The 27,347-nt window shown below is 48.8% G+C and overlaps 1 protein-coding gene across 1 annotated transcript; it reads right to left on the bottom strand.

Annotated features, from left to right (window-relative positions):
* Window positions 1-367: 367 nt before the first annotated feature.
* Window positions 368-26,194, bottom strand: lrrc1 (leucine rich repeat containing 1). Its single transcript, XM_067237112.1, has 14 exons — window positions 25,629-26,194; window positions 20,132-20,249; window positions 17,052-17,130; window positions 16,185-16,274; window positions 13,185-13,241; window positions 12,106-12,169; window positions 10,499-10,573; window positions 10,038-10,182; window positions 9,792-9,910; window positions 8,799-8,882; window positions 4,993-5,108; window positions 4,618-4,790; window positions 1,892-2,031; window positions 368-760 (listed from the first exon to the last, which is right to left on the bottom strand). Exons 1-14 carry the CDS (start codon window positions 25,785-25,787, stop codon window positions 602-604), a joined length of 1,578 nt encoding a protein of 525 aa, XP_067093213.1. The 5' UTR covers window positions 25,788-26,194; the 3' UTR covers window positions 368-601.
* Window positions 26,195-27,347: the final 1,153 nt, after the last annotated feature.

Genomic DNA, 27,347 nt, shown 5'->3' with positions numbered 1-27,347 from the left:
AACACGATCGGGTAAAATGTTTCCCCAAAATGTAAAAAGTAAAATAGTCACCCAGTGTTTTCAAAAATAAAAATAGAACACATATATATATATATATATATAATATATTTAAGACGATTTTAGACAATATTTAACTAAAAAAAGTACAATAGTGCAACTACCTACTGTCCATAAAAAAAGCATCTCTCTCTTTTTTAAACAACTAAAATGTAAAAAATACCTTTAAAAAGAATAAAGGAGCAAACCTGTGCATATTATTGCCACGGGAATGGTTTGATCAGTCAGAAGGCACATGAGCCCTGGTTGTATGAGAGCCAAAACACATGGGGGGGGGGGGGGGGGGGGTTAGCTGCAGATGACAGAGGAAAGTTCTAGAAGGTTCCGGAAGGTCCTGGAAGATTCTGGAACAAACAGAACAGGTTGTGGAGAACACGACGGAATCCCAGGGCGGAGCCAGAGGAGGAAGAGGTTCATAGCCAGGCCACAGAAGGGGATTGTGGGTAAACAGTTGATGGATGGTGTGTCTGAGCAGGTGAGGAGGGGGGGGGGGGGGGGTGACGAGGAGCGAGAGACACGGGAGGCTGGGAGCGGGTGTCGGAGGTCACACAGAGGTGGTGACCCGCTCGCCAGCGCTATTGACCTCGTTTTTGTTGGAGTCCAGGCCCTTTGCTGCGTTCAGGTCGTTCCGCAGGTTTTCCACAGCCTTTTTCATGGTCTTCAGCTCACCTGGGTGAGGTGTGGCTCTCCTCATCAGGGTTCCCTGCAGGGGGAAGGGGACACCATTATGTTCATAATAATAATCATGATAATAATAATAATAATGTTTGATCTGTAATGTGCTTTTCTTGTACTCAAAGCGCTACAGTACAGCAAACATTTCTGAACTCATAAAACATAATATACTATAACAGTACTAACATTTAAATTAACAATTAAAGACTAAATTACTAAAAAAGGTACGTTTTAAGCAGATTCTCAAAATGGCCAAGCGAAGGAGCACTTTTCCAAAGTTCCACAGGTTGGGAGCAGTGCATGAGAAGGTTCTTCCACCCATGGTCTGTGACAAGTCAGCTGACCGAACAGGAAGGGGATGATGGTAATAATAATGATTCTTATAATGGGCGTGGATCTCCTCGACAGGATTCTTCATGAGGGGAGAAGCAGGACATTATTATATTAAAGCTATAATAGATGCCATAATTAAATAAATTCAAATATGAGAAACAAAAAACAGTTCTTGTCTGAATTTCTGGGCTTTCCTCCAGCTCGTGTTTGATTGACAGTGGTTTCACCAAAAAAGCCAAGGAGGAAGGCCTGCCTCGCCGCTGGCAATTGGCTGGAACAGGAGTGCTGGAACATAATTGGCTGGAAAGTAGTGGCTGCTCCAAAAATGAGAAATGTACATTCCTCTGGCACTGAGCTATCGGTTTTGCAAAACAGCTCTCAGAGTGCCTCATCAGCTAACACAACATGTAAGCTGATGAGGCCTGTAGTGCACTACAGGCCTTTTTTGTTTTTTACTGAAAGAAAATTGTACCTATTGTACCTTTAATTGTAATAATAATGGCCGTGGTTCTCCAAAACAGGAGTTCCCAATTGGGGGGAGATAGATGGGTGTACTTCAGTACACAGACCAAACAGGTCCGTGTGGTATCCCTGACGATGGAAATACGTTTCCTAAAACTAGAGAGATGACTGGTCTGTTTCCTTCCTGTCATCTTGAGAGTGTTGTTGTGAAAGCTCGAGCCTGCCTGTCTTGTTAGTCTGCGGGCTGATTGTGACAGCCATGACACTCTGGAGACCTCTGTCTTCCATCATCAACAACCACACACACACACACACACACACACACAACCTTAACACACGGTCTGCTCCTCGGCTGAGAGCTCACCTTCTCGTCATCCTCCTCCTCGTCGTCCTCCAGGAAGTGGATGGCGCTGATGCGCTTGGGGGCGCGCTCGTCCCAGGTGTCGTCCGCCATGTCCTGGACCAGGCTCTCCAGGGCTCCGCAGCGCGCCAGCGCGTCCGTGCCTGACACAGGAACAGCGACAGGGGGGGCAACCAATCAGCACACAGAGGTGGGTCTCACTCTCTCCACCGTCTACCTCTCTCGCTCCGCTCTCTCTCATTCCCTCAGTCGCCCCCCCCCTCTCTCTCTCCACATCTCCCTTTTCTCTCTCCACATCTCCCTTTTCTCTCTCCACATCCCCTCTCCCTCTCCCTCCCCCTCCCTCCCCCTCTCTCCCCCTCTCTCTCTCTCTCTCTCTCTCTCTCTCTCTCTGTGTTTCCTGGAGCCATCATAGGGGATCAGCTGAGCCAGAGCCCAGCTGTGAACAGCACACAGGAAGAGATGGGGTTGTGGGGCTGTCAGTCAGCAGGTTAAGACTCCAGGCTCAACCCACACATCAACACCAACACGCTAATGCTTCAGACTTCACACATGAACACGCTAATGCTTCAGGCTTCACACATGAACACGCTAGTGATTCAGGCTTCACACATGAACACGCTGGTGCCTCAGACCCTGGGACTGTTAAGCTTTAAATCAAGCAGCCCTCTGCAAACAACTTCAGACCACTAACCCCAGTGAATACCCATCTTGATGAAATGAGCACTTGACGAGAGATACAGAGAGAAACAGAGAGAGAGAGAGAGAGATACAGAGAGAGAGAGAGATTCCCCAGATTACAGACCAGTGTTTCCTGTATGATTGCTGAGCATGGTGGCTCCTAGCCCTGTGACCCGGAGCTTGTAAATGAGAGCTTTGAACTGCCTGATCACAGTTTCAAATCCCAGCTTAGTCACAGGCTTACAGCAAGACAATCTCCACCCTCCCACACCCTCTTGTAACCTCCTGTCCCCCCGTAACTCCTCCTCCCTACCTCCTGTCCCCCCGTAACTCCTCCTCCCTACCTCCTGTCCCCCCGTAACTCCTCCTCCCTACCTCCTGTCCCCCCCCCATAGCCCCCAACCCCTCGCTCCTTAGCCTCTCTCTGGGAGCTAAGCTCAGAGCCCCTGCTGATCCTTGGGGATGGAAGGTCACAAGACTACATCTACAACTGGGAGGTGGGGTTCGGGAGGACAGGAAGTGGTATGGGGGGGAGGATGGAGGTTAACCACAGAAGAAGGGTGGTAGGGGATAACGCCAGTGTAGTTTCAATAAACATGGGATCAGATTGATAAATGGAGTCAGGCCTGAGAGAGAGAGAGAGAGAGAGAGAGAGTTCCAGGGAGTAAGAGAAAGTGCTTGACAATGAGAGAACTAGAGCGAGTTGGAAAGAGAGAGAGGAAGAAAGGATGAGAGCTAGAAAGAAAGAAAAGGAGCAAGAGAGCTAGGGAGAGGAGAACAGGAGAGAGGGAGAGAGCGAGCTAGAACAAGAGATAGAGAGAGGGGGGAGACAGCGAGCGAGTCAGCTAGAGAGACACAGCGAGTGAGTCAGCTAGAGAGAGAGACAAGTGCGACAGCTAGACAGAGAGATTGTAATGGCAGCAGGCCAGACAAAACTCTAAGCTCTTTAACCCTCCAATCCAGTGAGGTTCTTCTGAACACAACCAAGGAACAGAGTCTGCAGGGGGAGCAGTGAGGGAGGGAGGGAGGGAGGGAGGGAGGGAGGGAGGGAGGAAAGAGAGGAATGGAAGGAGGGATGAGCAGGATGGAGAGAGGAGGAGGGAGTGAGTGATGGAATAGATGGCATTAAAGGATGGACTGATGGAGGGATGAAAGGATAGAGGAACACAGTGATTCCTGCAGGACCAGTGGATTGATGTGATTGGGTGATACGCTTTGGGAGGCACACGCTCCGCTTCCCCAGGCAGACCATGTGACCCCGTCACGTGACCCAATCACATGTCCTGATGTGATGGGTCCCTAGGTTGATTTTGACAAGGAAACGGCAGGCTGTGAGTTGTGTGACATCACCTAACCTGAGGATTAACCCAGATAGAGAGGAGTAGTCTATATAGGGGCGTGTGGGGGATTAGAAACCATCATCTATTTATACATGTACGTTCTGTATGAGCGTAGCCCAGAGCACAGTCCTTGAAGAAGCTTTGAGGACGTTCTCTCTTCCTAATAATATTAATAATGTACTCATTTTGCCCAAATGTATCCAAGGCAGCATACAGGGGGGATTTGAACCTGTGCTCCCCCACTGAGCTACACTCATCCAACTATCTATGAACACTGCCAGGGTCATCTTTCATTTGAGCATCAGCCTCCATGGCTTCCAGAATGTTCTCTCTTGCTGTTCTTACATAAAGGTTCCAGAATGTTCTCTCTTGCTGTTCTTACATAAAGGTTCCAGAATGTTCTCTTTTGCTGTTCTTATATAAAGGTCCCAGATGTTATGACCCTTGGACTGAATTGGGAAGATACAAAGTTGACAAGAGAGATAGAGAGAGGATAAGAAAGAGATACAGAAAGGAGAGAGACATGGAGGAGGGAGGGAGGGGAGAGAGACTTGGAGGATGAATAGATGGAAAGAGGGAGTTAGTGGAGGAGGATGGAGACAGGGGAGGAAGGAATGGAGGATGGCTGGACAGAGGCAGAGCAGGATGGATGGACAGAGCAGGATGGATGGACAGAGAAGGATGGTTGAATGATGACCAGGAGTGTACCTTTGTTGTCCGTCTCGCAGGGCTGCTGGGGCAGCAGCACGCAGGTGAGCACCTTTTCCCCCGACTCTGGGTCCACGTCGGTCTGGAAGGTGAGCAGGGGCTGGGACTGGTTCTCTGACAGCCAAAGGGCCTTCAGTCGCAGGGTGGTCAGGGACATGGGCAGGTGGGCCAGTCTGGAGGGTCACAGGACAGTTCAACACATGGTAACATCCAGGTTACCCTGGGCACTGTCGGTCACCACTTAGAAAACTCCAGATCAAACTCCAGAAGAACCGCAACTTAATCCAATGCTGTGACACCTGAGATGAAGCGGAGGCCAGAGGTCGACAGGACGTAGGTGAAGGTCGGAGGTGGAGAATGCGTGGGTCTGAATACCTGTTTCCGGAAACGTCGAAGACGTGCAGCTCTGTAGCCTGGGACAGCTCAGAAGGGATCCGGGTCAGCCTGTTCTCCCGCACGCAGAACACGTTCAGGCTGCTGCAGCCGCCGATCTGAAACAGGGAGGAGCAGGCACACACATCAAACAGCCACTGCGCCCCGGCTGGGCGGACAGACAGATCTTCTGGACAAACACCACTGAGAGGGGAAAAGGAAGGGGAGCCTGAAGTTAAAGGACAAGTGAATACAACACTCTTTCAAACACGCAAACCCCTGGACATGTTTGGAATTGTTCGAAAACCTCTCGACACGACTCTTGCACAATGCGGAAATGTCTATTTAGTTCATTGTAGGCTTCAGACAGTGAAGGTTTCAGACAGGGTATATAAACTGGACGGATGGATGATGTGTCATCACCCCAGGGGGAAGTGCCCCTCTAGACCTGCTGTCAGGGTGAGGAGGGGTGGGCGATGGGGGCCTCGCTGGCCTAGGAGAGGCGGTCCTGGAGGCAGACCGATCGACTGGCCGTGACGCTTGGCAGACGGGGATAAAATTAGCCACAATTAACCTCGGAGTGTGTCGGTAACTGCAGGGGTTCTGCTGCACACCGAACGCCTGTAGCACCACCTACTGAAGCACACACAGAGACAGAGAGTGTGTGTGTGTGTGTGTGTGTGACTCAACCTGCTCATGTCAACAGGACATTGGGTGATCATAAGTGCTAGTTAGGTATACAAGATGGGTTCAACTGGTACTACTGTTTAATATGAATCACCTACTGAGGAAGTGTCTGTGTGCTGGTGTGTGTTTATGTATGTGTGTGTAAACTACCTGTGTGATTTCTAAAAGGAAGAATCAGAGGTACTCGAGAAAGAACTTAAATGCTTAAAGAATTCAACCACCTAGTTGAATGCATGACACAGGGAGGTTACTGAATGATTTCTGGAGTAAACAAGCTCAAATATAGTTTCCAGAAAAGACTTTCCTTCTAAGTACAACATGAGATGGCCTGGGGCCAATTGTATAAAAATAGACCTAGTCTGGGACTTAAATGTAACTTTAAGTTCGACTTGCCATAGACACTTCAATGTACCTTTTGTATAAAGCTTCACTATCAGTGACTAACATAAGACTGACTTTGCTAGCCTGTTGCGCTTTGCATAATGGGTAAAATAAGACACTTCGAGAGATCGATACATTTAAACCTGCTGAAAACCTATATCTGTAGGAGTAATACAATATTGAAAAGGTTGTCTTATTGGCAAATAGTGTATGCATTTTTAAGCTTCTTAGACTAATTTAACCTCAACGCTAGTTCCATTTATCAACAAGGCAGGCACAGCATGGTAGAGGCAGGCACAGCATGGTAGAGGCAGGGACAGCATGGTTGAGGCAGGGACAGCATGGTAGAGGCAGGGACAGCATGGTAGAGGCAGGGACAGCATGGTAGAGGCAGGGACAGCATGGTAGAGGCAGGGACAGCATGGTAGAGGCAGGGACAGCATGGTAGAGGCAGGGACAGCATTGGACAAGCAATTCCCTTCCACTTCATTGTTTAACCCACTATCTCACTGTGCCTGCCTGCCTGCCTGCCTGCCTCTCACTCTCTCTCTCTCTCTCTCTCTCTGTGCATCTCTAACAGACAAGAGGTTGAGAACAAAATGTGGACACACACACACACACACACACACACACACGGCCCTCATCTTTCTGAGTAGGTCAGGGACATGAACAGTCCCAGCTCAGCTGCAGTACAACAGCAGGTCTGTTAGCCCGTGAGTCTGAACCCTGCAGAGACAGCTGTGATTGGTGCAGGCCCGGCCTGGGAGCTGATGTCATGGTACCGTCTGTACCACACACACACACACACACACACACGTGCAGACCAGTAGGTATGCACTCACGCACGCACACACACACACCAACAAAAAAAAGCTATCGAACAGACTTTTCATTCAGAGCTAACATTCAGAGCTAACATTCAGAGCTAACATTGAGGTGGGTGAGCTCGAGATCAAACCACAAACCCTCTGCTACCCCCTTTCCATCAATGCAAAGCTAGTTCAGGTTCTGGACTGTTACTAGTGCCAGTTTGACGTTTGTTCCCCTTGTGAACCTTCTAAGAACCGGTTTGCTTTTCCCTGGGCTAGAGACCCCCGTCATGACGTCACTGTTTACATCTGTCTCCACTTCCCTAGCAACGCTATGACTAGTAACTTCTTTAGTTTGTCGCTTATTTGTTCAAAGTTTCTATACAAAAGCACGCAGCAGCCATCTAGTGCTGGATTCATTGAAATACAGTCTTTGCTCTCAAAGCTCCCGAAAGGTTATTTTGTATTTCCTCGAGAACCACAGGTGAAGGAGACAGTTTGTCTCCTCCACATAACCTGTGAACAGGAGTGGGTCTATCTATTAACACCATATCTCAGTTGACGTTTCTTCAGCACATACCAGTAGGGTAGCCAGAATCTTATTTTTGGAGGGTCCCATCTTAAAATGAAGGGGCTTCTAAAAACTATTCTTTCATTTTTCATTGGTAGCAATCAGAAATCTGGGGGGCCTATACCCCAGGCTACGCTACTGCCACATACAGCAGACAGTCCATACACCACCAAGTACTGCTACTGCATGTACAGGAGAAGGAGAGAAAGAAAGAAAGATATCAACTGCTAGCATGTGATTGCAGCATGTGATTGCTGCAGGATCCCTCAGTGTTGGGCAGCTTGTGGTCTGTCTCAGTGTTGGGCAGCGTGTCGTCTGTCTCAGTGTTGGGCAGCGTGTCGTCTGTCTCAGTGTTGGGCAGCGTGTCGTCTGTCTCAGTGTTGGGCAGCGTGTGGTCTGTCTCAGTGTTGGGCAGCGTGTGGTCTGTCTCAGTGTTGGGCAGCGTGTGGTCTGTCTCAGTGTTGGGCAGCGTGTGATCTGTCTCAGTGTTGGGCAGCGTGTGGTCTGTCTCAGTGTCGGGCAGCGTGTGGTCTGTCTCAGTGTCGGGCAGCGTGTGGTCTGTCTCAGTGTCGGGCAGCGTGTGGTCTGTCTCAGTGTCGGGCAGCGTGTGGTCTGTCTCAGTGTCGGGCAACGTGTGGTCTGTCTCAGTGTTGGGCAGCGTGTCGTCTGTCTCAGTGTTGGGCAGCGTGTGGTCTGTCTCAGTGTTGGGCAGCGTGTGGTCTGTCTCAGTGTTGGGCAGCGTGTGATCTGTCTCAGTGTTGGGCAGCGTGTGGTCTGTCTCAGTGTCGGGCAGCGTGTGGTCTGTCTCAGTGTCGGGCAGCGTGTGGTCTGTCTCAGTGTCGGGCAGCGTGTGGTCTGTCTCAGTGTCGGGCAGCGTGTGGTCTGTCTCAGTGTTGGGCAGCGTGTCGTCTGTCTCAGTGTTGGGCAGCGTGTGGTCTGTCTCAGTGTTGGGCAGCGTGTGGTCTGTCTCAGTGTTGGGCAGCGTGTGGTCTGTCTCAGTGTTGGGCAGCGTGTGGTCTGTCTCAGTGTTGGGCAGCGTGTGGTCTGTCTCAGTGTTGGGCAGCGTGTGGTCTGTCTCAGTGTTGGGCAGCGTGTGATCTGTCTCAGTGTTGGGCAGCGTGTGTCCGTCTCAGACGGTGAGTAGGAGGAGGCGGGGCCTCACTCACCATCACCATATGGTCACAACTCTCCGGTTGCTACGACAACATTGTGGAGGCCAGTCGCTTATGTGCGTGAAGGCATCTTTTTTAAACTTTTTTATTTTATTTTTTTTACCCCAGGAAGGGATGACCTAGTTACGACATCTTTTATTTTAGAGCGTCCTGGCCAGGATAGGCAGCAGCAAGTCACAGGGGGCCTACCTCTTTGGGGAGCCAGCTCAGCTGGTTCCTGTCACAGTTGAAGTTCGACAGCCTCTTCAGTTTGCCAATACTCCTCGGCAAGTTCTGGAACATAAGACGCGAGGAGGAGGAATGTTACTGAATAGCAAATGCCGACAATCTGTCTATGGTTACAGTATACCATCGAAATCAGTATTTGTACATTTGTCAATTGATGAACAACAACTAATTTGAGCTGACTGAAGTTATGAAGGCAGTTGAACAGGGCTGGCTGGACGCCAGGTCTAGGATTATTAAGTCAATATAGTGGGAAATGCATATTTAAATCTATATCTCTTTATTTTTATTTACAGTTTAGGAACACTAAGGTCCAATAAAACCAGTTGTATTGGACCTTAGTCTCTCTGTCTACATAAAACATGTTTTTTAAACTCACCTGGTTTAAAGGCAGGGTAAGTCATGTTTGAGAAGCCATGTCATATTCAGGCATGCAAACAGGTCAGGGGTAAAAAATGTTTTGAGTACCGACTTGTTACCACAGTTCTGAGATTTTGGACCCCACTCGTAGACACCAGAACACAGTTCAAAGACAACACAAACATGGACACTAGAACATGTCTACACAAAAGATACACACAGACTGTCACACACACACCATGTATAATCACAGAGAATACTCGTACACTGATGGCTGAAGGCCAGATGCTAGGATTTATTAACACGATTAGGCAGTGAGGATGACAAACAAATCTAATTGGCTGGTGAGGAAAAGCAGCATCCCACAGCAGGAGTCTCTCAGCCAATTAGCAGGGCCGGTCTGAGGACATGCTAAGTGGTCAGAGCTTAAACTATTTAAAGAAGTTCTTCTTTTTGGGGATTTCTCTCTTTATATATCTTTCCACAGGTCTATCTCCTCAGTAGACATCTCTCACACCCTCACTCTCTCGTCACTCACACACAGAAAACACATTTCTACACCCCAAAACTCATCCAAGCCCTTCCCCACACCCCCACCTGGATCTGGTTCTCTGTCAGCACCAGCTCAGTCAGACTCTCACAGCTCCCTATGCTCTCGGGCAGGTGGGTCAGGCGGTTCTGGTCTGCCTTCAGGATGGACAGCTTCCTCAGTTTACCTGCAGAGCACAGGCCTCCAGTCACACTAATACATAGACCCTGCCCAGCACATTACGCACACACCTGTGTAAGAGGAGAGAGAGAGAGACAGAGAGCGAGAGAGAGCGAGAGGAGATGGGGGCTGACCGATGCCCTCTGGCAGAGCGTCGATGAGGTTCTGGGAGACCAGCAGGTCTGACAGGGCCAGCAGACAGCCCAGCTCCTCTGGAAGGTGCTCCAGCTTGTTCTCTGATACGTCCAGGCACACCAGACTCCTCATGCTGCCCATCTCCTGGAGGACACACACACACACAGGCACACACACACAGGCAGGCACACACACACACAGGCAGGCACACACACACACACACACACACAGGTGCTCATACACAAACGCACACACACAAACATTTACTGAGGCAAGATGTGTACACGCACATGAACAGATGGAATCATTATCCACTCAATAGACTTCATGTCTTTAAGAGCAATCGCTTGCTGTGGTATCAAATTCCATGAGAACAAGCTGCCCTTTAAATGCCACAAGAAAACTCTTTAAAGTCATATTCAAAGCACTGACAAATAGCAGCATGTTAGGAATAGCTTACTGCAGGTATTTCAGCCAACTGGTTCCCATCCAACCACAGATCCTTAAGACTGACAAGTCCTCCAATTGTCTCTGGCTATGTGGGAGACAGGAGGGGCGGGGAAAGAAAGGAGAGAGAGATGCAGAGAGAGAGATTAATAGATATATACGTAGAGTGAGACAAAGTGAGAGAGATAGAGATCCAGGGAGAGATACAGAGAGAGGGACAGATACAGGCAGGTATATATAGAGAGACAAATACACACAGACAAGAGAATAATATCTAGGTGAGTGAAAAAGTACACAAGGCTGTGGAAGAATTTCAAAGATGTGGGAGCTGGCATTCCCCTGCGTTCCTCTGTGGAGGAGGTCCCCCTCTCTGTGTGTCAGGGCTGGCCACGCGCCCAGGCAGCCTGCCTTCTCACAACGCAGCTCTACTCCAGAAGCACTACAAGCTGCTAAAACCACAACCTCGGAGACACTTCAACTTTACCTTAACTACCATGCAACTACATAGCAACACTTTACATAAAGTTTACATTAACTACCATGCAACTACATAGCAACACTTTACATAAAGTTGACATTAACTACCATGTAACTACATAGCAACACTTTACATTAAGGTTACTTTAGATACCAAGTAACTACATATCACTTTACATTAAGGTTACATTAACCATGTAACTACATAGCAATGGTTTTGGTATTGTTTTGCCTAAATATCTTCTCCACACCTGCACACTTGACAGATGGGGAAAATTATACTCTGTTTAAATAAACTTTATTGGTCCTGTTGACGCACACTTACCCCAGACCCCTCTCTCTCCACACTTGACCCTGAACTCTCTCTCTCTCTCTCTCTCTCTCTCTCTCTCTCTCTCTCTCTCTCTCTCTCTCTCTCTCTCTCTCTCTCTCTCTCTCTCCTCTCTCTCTCTCCTCTCCTCTCTCTCTCTCTCTCTCGCTCTCTCTCTCTCTCTCTCTCTCTCTCTCTCTCTCTCTCTCTCTCTCTCTCTCTCTCTCTCTCCTCTCTCTCTCTCTCTCTCTCTCTCTCTCTCTCTCTCTCTCTCTCTCTCTCTCTCTCTCTCTCTCTCTCTCTCTCTCTCTCTCTCTCTCTCTCTCTCTCTCTCTCTCCTCTCTCTCTCTCTCTCTCTCTCTCTCTCTCTCTCTCTCTCTCTCTCTCTCTCTCTCTCTCTCTCTCTCTCTCTCTTCTCTCTCTCTCTCTCTCTCTCTCTCTCTCTCTCTCTCTCTCTCTCTCTCGACCCTGAACCCTCTCTCTCTCCACACTTGACCCTGAACCCTCTCTCTCTCTCCACACTTGACCCTGAACCCTCTCTCTCTCTCCACACTTGACCCTGAACCCTCTCTCTCTCTCCACACTTGACCCTGAACCCTCTCTCTCTCCACACTTGACCCTGAACCCTCTCTCTCTCTCCACACTTGACCCTGAACCCTCTCTCTCCACACTTGACCCTGAACCCTCTCTCTCTCTCTCCACACTTGACCCTGAACCCTCTCTCTCTCTCCACACTTGACCCTGAACCCCCTCTCTCCACACTTGACTTTGACCCCTGACCTTTCTCTCTGTACGTGATGTTATCTTCTTGGGGAGATTTCCTGTCCACTTACCAAATTGTAGAGTTCATTGTTTCCGAGGTCCAGTTCTTCTAGTCTGTGGAGTTGAGACAGTGACCTGGGGAGGCAGAACCAATAATTAGTTTGACTTTACTACTCACAGTTAGTTACAGTTAGTTAGTTACATTAACAGTTAGTTAGTGACAGTAGCAATTACAGTTAGTTAGAGACAGTTAGTGACAGTAGCAGTTACAGTTACCACGGGAGAAAAGGCAAACTAAAACACACTGACTGGTCACCTTCCCTCGCTTCTAACAGATGCACACGCAGATGTGTGTGTGTGTGGTGTGTGTGGTGTGTGTGGTGTGTGCGGTGTGTGTGTTGTGTGTGGTGTGTGTGGTGTGTGTGGTGTGTGTGGTGTGTGTGTGTGCGTGTGTGATGGCAGCAGCAGTTCCAGTGGCAGGTTCCATGTCCCTGCTGAGATGGGGAGTGCCTTGTTGTGCCAACATTAGAGTCAATCTCTAGTGAAGCGCTGACGCTGTGCATGCAATTTAGAAGACACCCTGTCCTATGTCCTGTCTGACAGATCTGTAGCCAGCTCATACTGCCCTTGAGAGCAGATAGACAGATAGACAGAGAAAGAGAGAGAGACAGAGAGGTCCCAAAAGAATCCCAAAATAGGGAGGGAGAGATAGAAGAAAAGGGACAGGGAGTGGGAGAGAAAGGGAGAGAGACTGAAAGAGAGCAATTTAAGAGAGAGTCACTTGCTTTGATGTCGGTTGAGTGGGCATGTCCAGGTAGGGTTGTTTGGGTTTGTGTGTTTGTGTGTGTGTGCGCAAGCGTGTGTGTGCAGGTATGGTAACAGAAGCACAGGGAGTATTGTGTGTGTGTGTGCGCGCATCTGTGTGCGCATGCATGTGTGTGTCGTTTTTTCTCATTACTCATCAAACCAGACAGACATCAGGACAGGAGACAGACATCATCACACCAGACAGACATCAGGACAGGAGACAGACACCAGGACAGGAGACAAACATCATCACACCAGACAGACATCAGGACAGGAGACAGACACCAGGACAGGAGACAAACATCATCACACCAGACAGACATCAGGACTGGAGAATACTCACTCAGGTAGGAATGTCAGAAGATTCTCTCTCAGTTCCAGAGACACCAGGTTGGTGAGGCTGTAGACACAACATGACATGTTTGTTAGTCAGCTTAACAAAAGACAAACTTGTTTGTATTTAGTTGCATCAATGGAACTTCAGCCAGCCTACCAAAGAACCAGAGCCTTCCTCGGCCTATCAGTGCCCTATGATCAGGAAGTGAGAAGTGTCTTCTTTATCACAACCTTGACACAATCTCGCCAGTAAACACAGCCCACGTTTAAACCCTGTGTAAGATACAACTTCCTGTCTTTGCCTTACGAGAAAACTGTGTCTTGGCTGGGAGTTAGTAGGGAGGGAGGGAGGGAGGGAGAAAGGAGGGAGAAAGGAGGGAGAAAGGAGGGAGAAAGGAGGGAGGAGACAGAGAGAATAGCAGTTAGTGGTTGAGCAGGCCGTTGTACAATGACCTTTGAACCATGCCTGTGCATGCCACCTTCAGTCCGAGGATGAACTGCAGGAAGTGCTATAAATGCGCCTGTTGCGACAGAGCAGCCATCCATTTCAGCTGTTACTATCTTGAAAAAGTGCAGAGTCAGGTAAAAACACCCGACACACCTTCTGGCAGCTCCATTTGGATACAGGTGGAACCCCCTTCTAGTGGTGTTCCAGGACTGACAGCAGACAGGAAAGCCCTGGTCTTGCACAGCCAGCCAATCCTTCAACTGGGTTACTGTCTTTCAGTGACCTAGTGTGTCGAACAGCTTTTTATAGCAACAAGGCAGCTATCCGTGTGAGTCGGCTGGATCCCAGAAGCACAACAAACACATAACCCCAGCAGGAGCAGTGACCAAGGGGATTAGTAGAGTTCCACTGAGCTTTAATCTAAACACAATCTCTGCTGCATAACAGACTAGCCCTACTCTGTCACATCGATGGACGAGGAACGTTTACAACTGGTGCTGTTGTGGGACGCTTTCTCCTGCGATGGCAGGGTTGGTGAGATACCAGATACCGGGTTTGGATGGTGAGGTACCACCAGGGTTGGTGAGGTTCGAGGGTTGGTTAAAGGTCAGTCAGGTGGCTGAGCGGTGAGGGAATCGGGCTAGTAATCCGAAGGTTGCCAGTTCGATTCCCGGTCATGCCAACTGACGTTGTGTCCTTGGGCAAGGCACTTCACCCTACTTGCCTCGGGGGAATGTCCCTGTACTTACTGTAAGTCGCTCTGGATAAGAGCGTCTGCTAAATGACTAAATGTAAATGTAAAATGTAAATGTAAAGGTACCAGGGTTGGTGAGGTACCAGGGTTGGTGAGGTACCAGGGTTGGTTAAAGGTACCAGGGTTGGAGAGGTACCAGGGTTGGAGAGGTACCAGGGTTGGTAAAGGTACCAGGGTTGGTTAGAGGTACCAGGGTTGGTTAGAGGTACCAGGGTTGGTTAAAGGTACCAGGGTTGGTTAAAGGTACCAGGGTTGGTTAAAGGTACCAGGGTTGGAGAGGTACCAGGGTTGGTAAAGGTACCAGGGTTGGTTAGAGGTACCAGGGTTGGTTAGAGGTACCAGGGTTGGTAAAGGTACCAGGGTTGGTTAAAGGTACCAGGGTTGGTTAAAGGTACCACGGTTGGTTAGAGGTACCAGGGTTGGTTAGAGGTACCAGGGTTGGTGAGGTACCAGGTTTGGTGAGGTACCAGAGTGGGTGGACGTTCCATATCCAACCAAACGCAAATCAAGCCCATGTTAAACCAAAACAGATCATGACCACCAGATCATATCCAACCCAGACCAGGTTCAATCAGTCAATACCAACACCAGGTTCAACCTATCCATCACCAGCTAGCTCCACCACCATTTCACATCGTCTTCATTTAGCAGATGCTATTATCCGAGCTGCGTACAAATGGTGCACTGAGACAGTACAACAGATGAAGGATCAGAAGTGCGTCGCTCTGACAGTAGTTTGGTGGTCAGAGTTTCTCTCTGGGTCAGTCCTGAGTAGACCAATCACAGGCGAGTTGTGACATGGGACCAATACCCACAGGCCTAATGGACTTTCGCTCACTTAATCTTTAACAGCGTAGTAAAAAAACATAAATAGTGGATAGTGGCAAGATCTCTCTGGCTGAGTCATGACCACATGTTCCTAGTGACCTGCTGTGAAAGCCAGCGTCTGTGTGACTTTAATGGACAGTCGTGAGTGTAGAATTACGAGCCGCCTGTAATCTAGAGCCATTTATCACTGAGAGGGAGGTAGGCAGGAGAAGAGAACAGACACACGTCTAGTAAATATAGCTCATTCCCGTTCATGAGAGGATGTGTTTTCATCTCTAATTTACCACAGAGCGGCAAGTTTGAAAGACACAGCTTTCACTCCCACTCTGGTGGGTCTTTAATGTGCCGAGGACGAGGGAGGGAGGGAGGGAGGGAGGGAGGGAGGGAGGGAGGGAGGGAGGGAGGGAGGGAGGGAGGGAGGGAGGGAGGGAGGGAGGGAGGGAGGGAGGGAGGGAGGGAGGGAGGGAGGGGAGGGGAGGGGAGGGGAGGGGAGGGCAGAGATGAGTAGTAGGGAGGGGAATAAGAGATGAGAAGAGAGGGAGAGAGTAAGAGGGGGAGAGACAGTGAGAGAGACAGTGAGAGAAAGACAGCACCAAAGAGACAGACAGATAGAGAAAGAGGGAGGAAATTACACAGGAAATGAAGTATGTCTCAGAGGATGAGAGAACAGGAAGCAGACCCAGCATTCCGGCCACTGGTCTGCCATATCTGCCCCGCTCATGTCCCTCCGAAGGATGAAAACAACAGAAGAACACAGATACCGGCGTTCTTCACCTAAACATGCTGCGTGTCGATAAGAAGCGCGTCGACAACAAGGGGTAAGGACCTCGAAGAGATCTGTGGGGATCGCCCAACCGGGTCAACAGTGAACCGTTCTACACCAGGACCTCACCACACTCTGTGGAAGGTGGAGGAGGTCAACTTGAGTGTCCAGACCGTCTGACCGACTGGAGGAGGGAATACAGAGACATACTTACTTTCCAATGTTCTCAGGAAGGGCCTGCAGAGAGATGTCGTTGATGGAAAGGCATGTGAGGTTCCGTAACTCTGGGAAGCTCTCCGGCAATCTGGGAAACCAGGACAAGCAGACAGATATCAGGCTGGCTCAGGGCTCAAACGCTGGCACGGCCAAGGAGCGCCTGCCGGCTGGCTGAACCCAACTCAACCCACTGCGTCACTCTCTCTTCACATGTTCTGCTCCACAAACCGTTTCACACACACTTTCACCTAAGCCTATAGATAGTGAGCAAGAGAGCGAGAGCGTGAGATATATAGAGCACAACAATGAGAGAGACAGGGATACAGAGATAAATACAGAAAGAGGAAAAAGAGAGACTTTTGGACCTGTGTGTACGTGTGTGTGCGTGTACAAACTGATTTGTCCCCCCCCCCATTTTGCCCCATTACAGTGGGCATGCTGCATCTAGGTTGCCTTTAAAGCTGGACAGAAATATTCTGTCACACACGTGAGGCAGTCCTACGCAACACCATGTGGTGCTGTGTATCTGACTACACGCACACACACACACACAAACGCCCATGCAATTACAGAGATATGTTTTTATTGTTTTGCAGCCAGAACAGCCTTGATGATTGTGGTATAATGTTCTAAAGTGTACGTGTGTGTGTGTGTGTGTGTGTGAGTGAGATGAGCTTCAGAACACCAAAGGACATAGGAATAATGAAACTAAACTCCCAACAAAATCTTGTTTTGAAAATTGTTTTCCATCCATCTCTCCTGTCTGAGCGAGCAAGCAAGAGCTGTCATATGACCATACCTGGCCCCTGTCATGTAACCATACCTCGCCCCCTGTCATGTGACAGTACCTGTCATGTGACCGTACCTGGTGAGGGGGTTTCCGCTAAAGTCTGCCACCTGCAGGGCCTTGCAGTAGGAGATGGTATCTGGGATCTCCATGATGTCTAAGGGAAACAGAAAACACATCAGGACTACACACAGACTCAACACAACCTGGGGAGGGCTCACACACTACACACAGACTCAACACAACCTGGGGAGGGCTCACACACTACACACAGACTCAACACAACCAGGGAGGGCTCACACACTACACACAGACTCAGCACAACCTGGGAGGGCTCACACACTACACACAGACTCAACACAACCAGGGAGGGCTCACACACTACACAGAGACTCAACACAACCAGGGAGGGCTCACACACTACACACAGACTCAACACAACCTGGGGAGGGCTCACACACTACACACAGACTCAGCACAACCTGGGAGGGCTCACACACTACACACAGACTCAGCACAACCTGGGAGGGCTCACACACTACACACAGACTCAACACAACCAGGGAGGGCTCACACACTACACACAGACTCAGCACAACCTGGGAGGGCTCACACACTACACACAGACTCAACACAACCTGGGGAGGGCTCACACACTACACACAGACTCAACACAACCTGGGGAGGGCTCACACACTACACACAGACTCAACACAACCTGGGAGGGCTCACACACTACACACAGACTCAGCACAACCTGGGAGGGCTCACACACTACACACAGACTCAACACAACCTGGGGAGGGCTCACACACTACACACAGACTCAACACAACCTGGGGAGGGCTCACACACTACACACAGACTCAACACAACCTGGGAGGGCTCACACACTACACACAGACTCAACACAACCAGGGAGGGCTCACACACTACACACAGACTCAACACAACCTGGGGAGGGCTCACACACTACACACAGACTCAACACAACCAGGGAGGGCTCACACACTACACACAGACTCAACACAACCTGGGAGGGCTCACACACTACACACAGACTCAACACAACCAGGGAGGGCTCACACACTACACACAGACTCAACACAACCAGGGAGGGCTCACACACTACACACAGACTCAACACAACCTGGGAGGGCTCACACACTACACACAGACTCAACACAACCAGGGAGGGCTCACACACTACACACAGACTCAACACAACCAGGGAGGGCTCACACACTACACACAGACTCAACACAACCTGGGGAGGGCTCACACACTACACACAGACTCAACACAACCTGGGAGGGCTCACACACTACACACAGACTCAACACAACCAGGGAGGGCTCACACACTACACACAGACTCAACACAACCAGGGAGGGCTCACACACTACACACAGACTCAACACAACCAGGGAGGGCTCACACACTACACACAGACTCAACACAACCAGGGAGGGCTCACACACTACACACAGACTCAACACAACCTGGGAGGGCTCACACACTACACACAGACTCAACACAACCAGGGAGGGCTCACACACTACACACAGACTCAACACAACCTGGGAGGGCTCACACACTACACACAGACTCAACACAACCAGGGAGGGCTCACACACTACACACAGACTCAACACAACCAGGGAGGGCTCACACACTACACACAGACTCAACACAACCAGGGAGGGCTCACACACTACACACAGACTCAACACAACCAGGGAGGGCTCACACACTACACACAGACTCAACACAACCTGGGGAGGGCTCACACACTACACACAGACTCAACACAACCTGGGGAGGGCTCACACACTACACACAGACTCAACACAACCAGGGAGGGCTCACACACTACACACAGACTCAACACAACCTGGGGAGGGCTCACACACTACACACAGACTCAACACAACCAGGGAGGGCTCACACACTACACACAGACTCAACACAACCAGGGAGGGCTCACACACTACACACAGACTCAACACAACCAGGGAGGGCTCACACACTACACACAGACTCAACACAACCAGGGAGGGCTCACACACTACACACAGACTCAACACAACCTGGGAGGGCTCACACACTACACACAGACTCAACACAACCAGGGAGGGCTCACACACTACACACAGACTCAACACAACCAGGGAGGGCTCACACACTACACACAGGTGAGGCTTGCCTGGACTCAACCATGAGACAGTACAGGAAGACAGGTCCTAAACAGGCTGGCTGAAACTATCTAAACAGGAACGGCAGGCACATTTCTTCCATTCCGCTGCCAGCCATCGTACAACATTATTCCATGTTACAGACCCAGACGGTAAACACTTAACCTCAATAAAACATAACCCCTTAGTGCGTGTGTGCGTGTGGGTCTGTGTGTTATGGTGGGTCTGTGTGTGTGTGTGTGTGTGTGAGGGGTCTGTCTCTGTGTGTATGTAGGGATCTGTGTGTTTGTAAAGGGGGGTTTGTGTGTGTGCGCGTGAAAGGGGGTCTGTGTGTGTGTGTGTGTGTGTGTGCGCAGTTCCAAAACAAGCAGGCTAGCCAGTGCAGGGCACTACCCTCAACGATGGAGCCTCCCTGGCCCAGACACGTGGGCTGAACTCTACAGCTGTGGCTTGGGCAGGAGGCGGGGCGTGTGAGGCACCCTGTGTGAGGCACCCTGTGTGAGGCACCCTGTGTGAGGCACCCTGTGTGAGGCACCCTGTGTGAGGCACCGTGCCAGCGCAGCAGATCCCCGCCCAGCCGAGCAGGACCAGGCCCTGAGTCATGTCTCAACAGCCCAGGATCCTGTTGTCTCATGTCAGCCTAACATGGACAGAGAGACGACTGCCAACGTGTCGTGTTGGGACTTTCAGGCATTGTGGGGACAAGTCTAGCTGGGGGTCTGAGTGAGAGTGTGTGTGTGTGTGTATCCGACCCCCTTCTTCCCCTCTGTGAAGCGCATTGTGTTTCCTCCTGGTATGAAAGCGCTTTTTTATGTGAGTGTGAGAGTGAGAGAGTGAGAGAGTGAGAGAGTGAGAGAGTGAGAGAGTGAGAGAGTGAGAGAGTGAGAGAGTGAGAGAGTGAGAGAGTGTGAGAGAGAGAGAGAGAGAGAGAGAGTGAGAGAGTGCGTGTAAAACTTATCTCACCATTGCGGGAAACATCCAGCTCGACGAGCTGCATGAAGTTGGCAATCTCTGGGGGCAGCCTCTGGATCTCGTTGTCACTCAGTCCCAGTTTTCTTAGCTTCACCAGCTGGAAGAAAGGCTGAAAAGAAACCAGGGTTTACATCCAGACAGGGACATCACAAACAGAGGAGGGCAACTTCTGAAGAAACATTGGAATTTGTCCTGATTCACACACATCGACAAAGTAAGAAGAACATTTGAAAAGTTAGTAGAGTTAGTGGTGGACCAGAGCAAAGTAAAGTCATTGAGAGTGGTCAGTGGCCTGGCAATTATTGGTCAGTCCCCCATCATCCTGACGTAATGAACTGTCCTCCAGCCTCTGCATGGCCTAATTGTCTTGTTGAGGCCTCATCCTGGCAGTCCCAGGCTCACAGAAATCAGCTACTCCAACTGAGGAAGACTTTAAGATGGGTACTGGGGGCCACGGGAAACGAGCAGAACAACCTTCGCATCAACCCTCCGGCCCGCTTGAACGCTCCTGTTCGAGCCTTGACAAAACGTGATCCAGGCGCTGCCCAGCACCAACAGACTCGAGACTTACACAGCGAGTGGTGTATCAGAAGCTAACGGAACGCCAGCCAATTAAATTGAGAGCCAAGTCAGCATCGACAGCAATGGCAGGGGCCAAAGGTTGAGTCAGCGAGGGATCATGAAGGCTTGTGCAGCACCCTCTGCATGCTCTCTCTCTCGCTCTGCCTCAGCTATGTAGCCTAGCTTAGCCTACTTCTATGCTTAGCCCGGTATGTGCCAGTGCCCATTTAGCAAGAGCTGCTAGCATAACAGATCGATACAGTGATTTTCCCTATTGATGAAAGCGGACAGCAAGCCCCAACACATCAGCACCTATATCCTGTGGGTCAGAGGTGGACCTGCTCTGGGTTCCAGGCTCTGGGTGAGGTACAAACACGCTCTGCTAGCACTGGTGTTCCAGGCTCTGGGTGAGGTACAAACACACTCTGCTAGCACTGGTGTTCCAGGCTCTGGGTGAGGTACAAACACACTCTGCTAGCACTGGTGTTCCAGGCTCTGGGTGAGGTACAAACACACTCTGCTAGCACTGGTGTTCCAGGCTCTGGGTGAGGTACAAACACACTCCGCTAGCACTGGTGTTCCAGGCTCTGGGTGAGGTACAAACACACTCTGCTAGCACTGAGCCCTGCATAACTTCTCAATACAGATTTACCAATCATTAGGACACTGATCATTACATAACATCTAGGGACGTAGGCATTCCAAGGCTAACCCAGCACCGATCACTAGTAGGTTAGGCTAATCCCCAACCCTTAGCGCTGAGCTAAAGGCTTGCCCTACAGCCTAGATGGGTGTTTCAAGTTCAAGGTTTATTTACCATTTGTAACAAGTCCATTTGAATTATTTGGTCCTGCTCCTCTTGACAGTTTCCTAGCAGCCTCTCTTAACCTATAAATCATCTAAACCTATAATAAATCAATTCTAACCTATATGACCTATTGCTACAAGATGTGTCTAGTTTCCTGTTTAAGGGATGTGATTGGCAGTTCAGAAATGCTACGTTTCTGGTTCTGTTTCAACACTGCTAGCCATGTCATTCTTATGCAAGAACAAGTTTACTGGAAGCTGGAGAGGGGGACAGGCGCCTAGGGCACACCCCAACAAGAATACCTGGACTGGGGGGTAAAGTATGCACGATACTAGCATGCATTAGGTTTCATGCTTGTTTTGGTCCATCTGTTTGTGAACTTTGTCAGGTCTGAATGATTAGATTTGACTTGCTTAATGCTACTGACCAAGGCCTATGTGTTCACCTATTCAGTCATACAGACGTACATGATATAGTCTTCGAGTCAAAAACCTTGACAGAAGCTCAGAAGAAAATGTGCCCTGCGTTGTCTGAAGTCACTCTTAACCACTGTTTCAGACCAAAAACACAAATCACCCGCTTGGTTTTGACGTCCCGACACGGCAGGTTTTCAAGCACAGTGACGAAACACCTGTAGGCTAACAGCAAACCGGTTCCCCTCGCAGCTACCTCACCAGACATCAGCACCCCTCCCCTGCCCTGGCCTGAATGCTGGCCCCAGGGCCAGCCCTCACACTAAGTGTGTTACAGGCTACAGTATGCTGTCACCAATCCGACTCGGCAAAGCCTAAGTCAATATTTGACATCGCCATTAGCTCCTCTGAGGTTGTGGCGTCCAGACCCTGCTCCCCAGGTCTGGACTGGGCTCGCGACAGCGGCCGGGGCAGAGGTGGTGTCAGCCTTGCTTGTCAGGTTTTATGAGAGGAAAGGGGGGGGTCAGATGGCTGAGCGGTTAGGGAATCGGGCTTTTAATCAGAAGGTTGCCGGTTCGATTCCTGGCTGTGCAAAATGACGTTGTGTCCTTGGGCAAGGCACTTCACCCTACTCGGGCAAATGTCCCTGTACTTACTGTAAGTCGCTCTGGATAAAAGCGTCTGCTAAATGACTAAATGTAAATGTAAAGCGACAGCGGAACTAAAGGCTTCAAGATTGGGCAGACTCGACCCCCACGCCCAGCCTGGTCAGTGGTGCTTCCTGAGAACACCCGTTAACCCTTTAGGCTAATAGCTGCACAGCTTTCTGGGAGTTTCTCAAATCAGCCCAGGCATCAGTGATGCCAACTGCTTCAGAAAAATCTACATGGAATCAAAGTAAACCGACCAGGGAACAACAAGTGCTTGTTGTTTGCAAAGCCTGGCTTACTGGAGACAAGCCTGTGGGCCATCTTTTCAATGATCCAGCATGACTAGGCCAGGCCAAGGTGACAAATGCTCCAGGGACAACTTGTTCAAACAAACAGCTGCAGAAATTCATTAGGTTAAATACACAGACTCCTGGTGTACGCCAGGTTTACGCATCTGAGAAACAGGGGGCATCTGGAGGTCACGTAAACCAACATGGGAGCGCAGCCATGGAGAATGTCAAACATTCCAGAAGCCTTTGACATGGTCCCATCTCCAGTCTCTCTGCCTGCTTTGACTCAGGCAGGAGAGAAAAAAAGAGGGAATGTTAGGCTAGGGTAAAGCTACGCTGGTTAAAGCTAGGCTGGGTAAAGCTAGGCTGGGTAAAGCTAGGCTAGGGCAAAGGTAGGCTGGGTAAAAGGTAGGCTGGGTAAAGCTAGGCTGGGTAAAGCTAGGCTGGGTAAAGCTAGGCTGGGTAAAGGTAGGCAGGGTGAAGGTAGGCTGCGTAAAGGTAGGTGGGTAAAGGTAGGCTGGGTAAAGGTAGGCGGGGTAAATCGAGGCAGGGTGAAGGTAGGCTGGGTAAAGCTAGGCTGGGTAAAGCTAGGCTGGGTAAAGGTAGGCTGGGTAAAGGTAGGCAGGGTAAAGGTAGGCGGGGTAAAGGTAGGTGGGTAAAGGTAGGCTGGGTAAAGGTAGGTGGGTAAAGGTAGGCTGGGTTCTCCAGTCGAGGGAACACTTGGATAGGGAGCTTGGGTAGCTTAGCTTTACCTAGCCTATGAGGCTGACTGTATGCCTTATGAGGAACTCTACCATGACAACTTCTTTAAAAGTTGCAAACTGTGGAAGGGAAGAGAATGGTAGACAATGCTGTTGTTAACAGACGACCAGCTGATGGTTGCTAACACTATGTAAGAGGTGGGTCTAACACAGGGACAACAACCCAATCACCTTTCAGGGCAGGCTGCTTCCCTGGCCACCCACTTACACTGAAATTACATGAAACTGGAAAACATGTTAGTCTTTAATTTAATGAGTTAGTTATTACAAAGTAACACAACACAAATGAGCTCTAAACAAAACTTGCTTAATAGTGCCAACTGAATCTCATGGAGAATGTGGGAGATGATAAGAGCAAGATATGATTAATTGCTTTGATAGTAAAAGGGCTATCTCAAAATATTCAGATATCAAACAAGTGTGTGAGCCTATTCTATTCTACTTCAGGTGAAATATGATTGGGTGCAGAAATGAGCCCATTCCTATTCCTGTTTCTACAAGTTTGCAATAAAACAGAAAATGACAATTCTATACTGAGGTTACCTTCTCCTCAAATGGGTTCAGACCAAAATGACCAATGTATTGATAATTGGTTAGGACAGACAAACCCAAGAAAAGTATTTTCTAAATCAACATGTGTATAGAATATACTTCGCTCAACCCAATGCTTAGAGGCTGTCTTATTTAGAATACAATTCACAGCCATTTAAACATGAAGGTCTAGTCAATTTAGTCTCGTGTTACATAATAAATGCGACTGCATGTGATAGGGCCACTACAAGCGTGAATCAACAGTAATCGAGAATACTGACTCTGTGTGACAGATACTGCGTTCATTCCGCTAGTTCAGATAGCATTAGCGACAAGGCAGGGAGCACCACAAACAGGAGTTGGTCTTGACTAGCTGAATATCATCCTGCCACGCTTGAGATCCCCCCTTCTCCTCTATTCAACAACCACACGGAGCGGGGATGACTCTACTATGTCTGCGCTTGCCATAGCCGATCCTGTGTTTCTGAGCGCTGGTGGGTTTGACACCAGGGTTAGTAAGGTCCAGGAGAACAGCGTGCCCAGTGACACTCCCTTCTCACACAACAACACTATAGTGAAAAAGTGATGACCGATAGGAACATAACAGGTGTGTTTCCTGCTGATAAATAAGCACCTGGACAATCATGTTTTCACCGTTAGGCAACTTTATATAAGCAGAATTAAGATTGCCTCTCTTCTGTTTTCTCTTACAGATCTGAGAGTATTCCTTGTATTTTCTCATTGTATTGGGATCAAATAATCGTAAACATCTTTCAATTTAGGGGTGAATCGTTAAATTGTGCAAGGGAAGTTTGTTATCAATAATAGCTGAAAGTAGGCTACATGTAGGCAACATTTGATTTACTCCGAGTGCGGCCCAGACAGGTAGGCTAAAGGCGGCGCGGAACTGCAAACTCGATTCAACCTATGATTTCACATACATAGGCTAATCAAAAAACTGAACAGGAAACATCTCATATTGGAGTTACGACTCCTCGTTTGACAACGGGGCACCAAGACACATTGGAGCCTCCGTTGAGACTTGAGTGATCAGCTGTCAGTCCGTGCACCGGCGGACATGAGGGAATGTTAAACGACTGCCCGTAATTACGCTCGTCTGAAAACGTGATAACCGATTTAGAAGCCTATAACTTGAATACAATTACTTATAACTTAAATAAGTAATTGTGTACCACTGACAGAAAATATAAAAAGCTGTGCCAAGCCCCAAGTCTAAACTTGGAAATCTTAGAGCTACGACTTGCGTGCAGTGGACGGCGTGCGTGACGATCAGCGAACTGTTCCCACGAGATGCAACATGTATACACCTTGAATATGCCGACATTATATTTGATGGGGGTTTACAGCATGTGTCGTAACAATAGAATGTTAAGTTAATCATTGAACTTCTCGAATCCCTCCAGTTTAGCTAATTGTGCTAGGTAGCTAAGCTAGCTAACCGTTCGTCACTTACCTTGGGCAAATCACGGAGTTGGTTGGCGTCCAGTAAAAGCTCCTCCAAACTCCGTCCGTAGCGATAAATCTCATCGGGTACGTAGAGAAGAGAACAGTGTCGTTTATCGACCGTTTCTACATGACGGTTGCACCGCCAGAGTGGGATGCAATGAAACATCACGGGGTGATGCAAAATCCGCTATTAAAGTATCTCGTAAAGACGCCTATTAAAACGTAAGAATGAGCGCAACAGTTTACTGCATGCACTACTATAGCAACTATTTGGCTTTCTCAATACAAGCTTCCTTTACCAACGAATTGCGACAACAAGTTAACATCCAAACCACCTCCCCGGGCGTAAATAAACAGCGTTGAGCACTAGCATGGAATAATCGTCTGTCAGTCTCAGTTTGTGACTTTGTTGCTAGGGTTTTCTGATTTTGCGATAGTCTCTTTGATCAAGTTACCACTGGAATGTTGAGCAGTTCTCACAATCGTGTGTCGAAAAAAAGTCCCATTTCTGATTCCGGTGGTTTTCACTTCGTTTATTGTTATCCTGGTCCTAGAGTTAATTTCCTCCCGTCCAGTTTCTGACCCGGAACATTCAACTCCCTCATTCCAATCCGACGTCACCATTCCTGACTGCTCCTCCCTTTCATTGTGTACCACTGTAAGCGACACATCGCTCCCCCACTGTTCGTTCAAACTGTTGCACTCTGTGGGTTATTTTCGTATACATTTGAGCTATTTAATACCAATACATTATGGCCGGATCTATATAAAAATACGACACAATAAAATATAATACAATTAAAAGGTTTAGAATTAACATAGGCTACTGGAACAAGATTGATTGCTTTGAACCACTATCGACCATAATCTATCTTTCTATCACAAGTGATAGACAATGTTCAAGTGCTCACAATTAGCCTATACCTACATATTTGTTTTCTGTTGGCACTGGTAAGGGCAACATATAAATCATAAATGATACAGCATGATCTTTATCATGTTTTGCATTGCCTACTTTATACAACAATTGGCTGTGAATGGCTGTCTAACCCCTTTCTTTTAGTTTTCCGATATTATCAAAGATTGTGTATGGGGATTAGCTATAGCCTATATTTGATTTGGGACAAGCTGTCGAACTTCATCAACTCCACATCACACCAATAGGTGGTGATAGTTTTCCATTTATCCATGAGAATCAAGCTGCAAGAAGACAAGGGAAAGAAACCTTCATGGTCAAATGTCAGTCCTAACCAGACACGCGTTGTAGGCTAGATTAACTTGACAATGTGTAGCCTATAGTTAACATACAGGTTAACGTAAAGGTCAAATTGTGTTTGAGTTGATGTGTCGTTGTTTGAAAATAACCATGCCTTCACTGAACGAACAGTGTTCGTCAAATAGCGACTCACACTGGCCGTCGATGTTTATATTCGGGCTGTAATGGTCCGCCATAAAAATGGACCTGCCTTTTCAGACTCAAAGCTGGCCAAGTTTACGCTACGTGAGAAGTGTAGTAGCAAACAGCTAAACAAAATTACAACAACAGTTTTCCTACAGTAAGACTATGCAGAGCCGTTCTCACTCAAATAAGACTCACGACCCAAATCAAAATTCAGAGTCGACAGATCAATGGGGAATCGTTTTTTCTTCTAAAGGCTGCCATCCTCGACCTTTTTGGCGCAGAATTCACCGAGATATAAAATTGGAAAGTGCAGGCATCTTGTGT

The sequence above is a fragment of the Osmerus mordax genome, chromosome 5 (genome assembly GCF_038355195.1).
Source record: "Osmerus mordax isolate fOsmMor3 chromosome 5, fOsmMor3.pri, whole genome shotgun sequence".
In the NCBI taxonomy this organism is placed as follows: domain Eukaryota; kingdom Metazoa; phylum Chordata; class Actinopteri; order Osmeriformes; family Osmeridae; genus Osmerus; species Osmerus mordax.
Note: the sequence above shows the minus strand (reverse complement) of the source record. Positions and strands in the feature narration are given on the sequence as shown.